Raw genomic sequence first — 5,716 nt, forward strand, 5'->3', positions numbered from 1 at the left:
ATGACATGCAGGCACGGGTTTGTAGTCCCAAGCTTTAATGATGTTTCATCAGATTTTATGAACATGTTTTGTCCAATTTAAAATACCTCACATCCATATTGTGTGATTTGGAGCCATACCTATTTTTATTACATTCTTTATTATCTTGCACTAAAAACTAGAGGGGAAATAACGTAAAAATAGGCACTTATAGTATATGCAGTCGGATATAGCCTATAATAGATCTGAACTAAAAACATTCATTATAGGAAATTCTTTAAAAGAATAAACCAAAATGTATAATTCACTTAAACGTTATGTTTTTTGTTGTTGCTGAATTTGGTTGTTTATACGCCTCAGTATAATCTCTGTATGCCACAGCACCTATGAGTTGTGGTTTAAAGCTCTGACAAAAGCTAGGAAATGGATCTTATTTTGTCAGACTACCTCATTTTATCATCTATATGTTTGACTATGTACAACAGGACTCTGGAATTAAGTTCCAGGTTTAGTCATTTAAAACTGACACATAAACATACAGTACATATAATTGCAGCAGTGTTAAAATACTTCCCAGAGATTTTCTGGTGATGTCTGGTAAACATCTAAATGGATGTACCTTTAACAAAATCTAACTTCCCCAGTCTGCCTTAAAGAGCCAGGCATGTGCTACTGAGGGCCACCCCCAGTACTCTCCACAACAAACTGCCTCTCGCCCCTCTTAAGGTGGACCAACACAGATGTACTGTGTGCATAGGCTATGTCCACCACACACTGGATAGGAAAGAGTTAATTCCCACACTCACTTCAGACTGCAGGGGCTCTATGGTGGAAGTGGTGGTAGGTGGTGGGAATATGCTTATTACCATTTTTTCTTATGTACAATTGTCTACAACGATAGCAAAAACATAATAAGATTCATCCAAGTGGCAACTGTGACTAATAGTTTTACAAAGTTTAGCATAGAGTATGCATAACATCTCTCCATTGTTTATGTTATGTCATGTTTGGCAAATGTAACCCCTGGCATGTGCATATGGTTCAAACTAATAGCCAGTGAGTTGGCATAAAACAACACTAGAATGTGTGTCTAGTTGGCTTCACATTATCACTTCATGTGACTTTGTGCTACTTAATGTAATCCTATAGAGAAGGTATTAATCTTAGCACTAACTGTTGTAAAATAAAAGGCAGATGAGGCTTGTCAGTTGTAATTAATAGCCAATTATTTACAACAAGTATGTGAAAACAATCATCCCCCAGAAGGGGCTTAATTAAGCATTTTCTGTTCCAGAATCGACCCTTGGTATTTTGGTTTTAGCAGGTGACAGATCGGGATGGGAAGCTGCCAAGTAACCAGCCGGTGCAGTAATAGAAATAGGACGTCAGCTGGATGGCTGAAAGCCTGCCTGTAAATCCAATGGGTTCAACCCTCACTGTGAGGCTCTTTATGTACTACATCAGAAATCACATGTTACACATGCTTGAACTGCAGCTAGAGGTGGAGTGCTACCCATGAAACACTTAAAGAAAGCAGAGCAAAAGGAATCACAGGTACGTCGGAATTATCTGGTTTTATTAAATTTTTAAAATCTTTGGTTTAGTGTGTATGAGAATTTGTTTTGGCAATCAGATATTGTGTTTTGAAAACATTGTGAAATTAATGTTAATAGTTGGGGAATGGTTTGAAAAATCCCACGCTTGTTTTACGGACTACTTTTGTAACACTTTTGTATTTGTTTGAGTGCACTTAATAGAATAAGTAGAATAATAAAATTATCAAAAATGGGTCAGGACACAAGGCATTTCTTAAAACTTGTGGTTCATGTTTTAAGCAGTTTTAAAGTAAACAGAAACAGAAATAACGTTAATTTATCTAAAATCATCTAAGATTTCAGCAGCAGGCTATGCCTAATACTTGTGCTGTATTGTCTATTTTAATCATATTAGTTTTTATGATTTTTCTTTCAAATCATGTGTGATTTGCACATAACTGAAGTGGCAGCTTGGCATTTGTGACCAAAGGTCACAGACAGATCAGACTGGCTCATCCTGTGAACTTTCATGGTTTTGCCAAGCTGTGTTACTTTTACTGAGATAAACCATTCACAGATGTTGTGCGAACCCACTGGATTACACAGGGAAATCATTGTCCTTTACAGGATTGAAACACATGATCAATTATCTAAGAATCTGTGTGACTCATCCTGTCTTGACACAGAATAAGGGTCTAATTTTGAAGTGGAATGGTTGTATTAATGTAATCTATGTAGCCAATGTCAGTCTGCTCTGCCTGGCTGTTCCTCTTGTTCTTCTTTGTCATCCTACAGGTTCTGGGATTTGGACTTAATATCAAAAGTGTCAAAATGGGGCGTTCGTCCTTGCTCTTCATTTCGCTTACCGTGTCTCTCTCTTCAATTGGAAGCCTCATCACTTCACATTTACTGGACAACTCTGATTCAAACCGAATAACTCGAAGCACAGGCAGAAACAACAATGCTCCAGACAGCTTGGCCAGTGAATTAATCTTTCATTCAGAGAGCAGTAGTGACTCTGCGGAGGGTGTTGAGAGTACAGCATCACAGATACTCATCATTCCAAAGAAGACGGAGCAAGCCAGCAATGAAAGCCCTTCTGGGTCTGGAATTCCTTTAACTAAAACACCAGCACTTACTCTGCACCACTCAGGCGCTCGTGAACAAGGAGCCGATGAAGCTAATACTTCAATTACAGGATACATTCACTCCAGTGTGCACATGATCTCAGAGGAAGCTCTCTTGGAAGGCAGCCACATAACAACTGAGGAACAATTAAAAGAGAGGCATACATCCATTGTAAATGATGATTTTCTGAATGGTAAGTGAACATTTAATTCTCTCCCGTAAGGCACATTTTAAAATACACAATTCATTCAAAAATGTATGTTTACAAAATTGAATTCCCCTGCATCAAAATTAAGACGTTTCTTATTTCTCCCTCTCCCTGACTCTCATGTTTAGGTTTGGACAGCCCTAAACTCTCTGTGCAAAGCAATGCGTTAATGTCCACTACAAACCATTACCTGTCAGGACCTGGAGGTCCATGTGTGCTTGGTCTGAGTCCTTGTGTTGTTCTTACAAACTATAATGGCACCAATCTGCTCTGGGATGACATGAGACGCACACTGGCATTTGCCTGGGAACTACATGTCTTTGGATCAGCCAGCCTCTTCATATTGATGGCAATCCTGGCAGTTATGGGAATGGTCGGTGCATGCACTCTTCCTCATCCCCTCTGTGACACCCTGACCTTAGCAAATACTCTCCTGATCCTCTGTGGAAGTCTGCGTGGTGTCCTCCTTCTACTTGATCCTTATGGCACCCGTCAAATCCTGTCTCGTGCTACTCTGGCAGCTCTCCATAATCTCCCTCTGCAGCTCCTTCTGTGGGTGCAGGTTGCCATCACAATGGTCACACTGAGAGGGTTGAAATTATTACTTTTCCCGCTAAAACTGCAGCGCCCCTGGGTGGTTGGAGTGCTGGCTGTATCCCATTGCACTCCATTACTTGTAGCAGACCTTTTCTCTACAACTTTATCCCCCACTCTCCCTCTGTTGCTACATACCCTCTCCCTCTCCTGGGGCCTCCCATTCTGCATGGGAATCCTCAAGTCTTTCTCCTATCGATATCCCCTTCTCAGGTCTTTTGCACCTCAGTGGGCTCCATCACAGAGGATTGAGAAATGTGCAAGGCGAGTAACAGTACTGTGCGCCTTCCTCGGGTTTCTCTGCTGCAGCCTTCAGATGTATAGTCTCCTCTGGCTTTATGGGCTTCTGGGGAACTGGAGGCGCTTTGGCTGGGGCTGGTGGCTTTGTCAGTTTTGGGCCAGAGTTCTTGAGTTAGCTTGGGGATTTTCGTTGCTTGTCCTGGGGTCCTGGATCTTCTGGACGCCATCCAGGGGTCATTCAAGGGGCTCTCATGGGCAGGGGAGAATTGAGGTGCCTAAAGGGATGGAGGGGACCCGCTGGTGGGGTAGGGTCTTGGCCTGGAAAAGGAATGGGCCACTACGAAAATCTGAGAAAACCTTTGAAGACCTGATGCCAAATAACTGGGCAAAGTACAAGTTGTCTAGAACAGGTATCAGCAACAATTTAATGTGTCCGTATGATGATCAACCGTCTACCGTTACACAAGAATACATGCCTGATCCTGTTAGTAATAGCAGCCCTAACTTTCAGGCTACACCACAGTGGCAGCCAGGTGGTGAACGCGAATGTATTCTTTCACTTATAGAATTTTACATGTGGCCTCCATCTCCAGTTAACCTCAGACACAGCATTGACAATGCCCTTCACAATAGACAGCTTGTAACAGGAGGTCTGTTCACACTTCCACCTCCCTCTTGGACTCAAACTGTGGGCACAAACACCGCTGATGGAAACAGTGGTACAACAACATTCCCTCCAGCTTATGTTGGCTATGGGTGGACGTTAGATACAGAGTCTATTTCTGCATCTCTAGACTGCTTCCAAAGTAAAGACTCAGAGCTGATGCAGTCACCCAGTATTATCACTGATTATGAGGGTAGTGTTGAGTCTCCAGCTGCTGCACATCAGTGAAAAGAATTTAACTTAGCACTTTCAGCAGTGATGCGTCAGCATTGCTGGTCTGAAGACAATGTGAAAGATGTTAAAGCTGCGTCTAACGTCAGGAGTACCACTTCTAACCTAGCCTCACACATCTAGCCTTCATTAAGTGGCACAATCACATAATGTGGTCAGTTATACTCTTGCGATACGGCCTCAAGCAAAAACTGCTTTACTTGTGTTTTGGGGTAATATTGACATAATTTAAACGCCATATGTACAGTATGTTTTGAAATACACAGTTACTATCTATTCATTGCAATATGACTTCCATTTGGTCTTCTGAAATAAATGTTTGTTGTTGTTGTTCTAGCACAACTTAATCCATAAGTACAGTGTCCCCCAGTGGATATAAATAGTATAAACAATGTGAAGAGTTTTATAATATTTGTTTTTATAATGTTCGTTTCTACATGCCGATGCGTGGTAGACAGTTTTCAATCAGTAAGTGTAAAATTCCTATCATCTCAGTCACCTCTCTCCTGTTTGTAACAAATGAATATACTAGCTAACTTCACTGGTTGATTGTCATGTGAGCATTTGTTTGGCTCACCTATGGTAATATGTGAAAGCTGCACTATTTACCTCTGCGGAAAGAAATATGATTTTTTGTTGTGTATGAATTAAAGTAACTTTATATAAATCATCTTGATAATTGCCATGCGCTTAAACACAGAGAAGTGTGACTGGAATACTTGTGGTTGAATGTGTAGCAATGTTCGCAAAGCACAAATGCATTTATATTAATCTAATGCATTTTGGGTTTATCCTTTATACCAACATTCCCCATGTAGAATGTACAAATTGATTGAATGGTGTTTTTTAGCTGTGATTATCATAACTATCATCAATGCAAGTCCATCCAGTTTAATGATTGAAACAGGTTTGAAATCAAGCCTTGGTCAGAATAACAAGAACTTTTATTTGTTGTGGAATCTATCTGACAAACAACTATTTGCTTGCCTCATTTGATAAATCACTTCCATATTACCTTACTATCTATAACTGAACATGCACTTTAAGTTAGGTTTTCTTCGGCAGAAAAGCTGAGATGCATCATCACATGTGCTCTCACCAAACTGGCTGTGATGGAAGACTACATGTATGACGGAC

The 5,716-nt window shown here is 40.7% G+C and overlaps 1 protein-coding gene across 2 annotated transcripts; it reads left to right on the plus strand.

Moving 5' to 3' along the window:
• Window positions 1-1,304: 1,304 nt before the first annotated feature.
• On the plus strand, window positions 1,305-5,227 carry LOC117943248 (proline-rich transmembrane protein 3-like). Of its 2 annotated transcripts, XM_034869251.1 has the most exons (3): window positions 1,305-1,533; window positions 2,310-2,835; window positions 2,979-5,227. In XM_034869251.1, the coding sequence occupies exons 1-3, from the start codon at window positions 1,495-1,497 to the stop codon at window positions 4,574-4,576; spliced, it is 2,163 nt and encodes a 720-aa protein (XP_034725142.1). In that variant the 5' UTR covers window positions 1,305-1,494; the 3' UTR covers window positions 4,577-5,227. The 2 variants fall into 2 exon arrangements, with proteins under 2 accessions (XP_034725142.1, XP_034725141.1); XM_034869250.1 differs by lacking the exon at window positions 1,305-1,533 and having other exon boundaries at window positions 1,903-2,835.
• Window positions 5,228-5,716: the final 489 nt, after the last annotated feature.

This window comes from Etheostoma cragini, chromosome 4 (genome assembly GCF_013103735.1).
Source record: "Etheostoma cragini isolate CJK2018 chromosome 4, CSU_Ecrag_1.0, whole genome shotgun sequence".
Taxonomy (NCBI): Eukaryota; Metazoa; Chordata; class Actinopteri; order Perciformes; family Percidae; genus Etheostoma; species Etheostoma cragini.

Coding starts and splice junctions, on each gene's coding strand:
- LOC117943248 (XM_034869250.1), top strand. CDS start 2,256: ATGTCAGTCTGCTCTGCCTGGCTGTTCCTCTTGTTCTTCTTTGTCATC. Junction 2,836..2,978: donor AAATGATGATTTTCTGAATG/GTAAGTGAACAT, acceptor TCTCATGTTTAG/GTTTGGACAGCCCTAAACTC.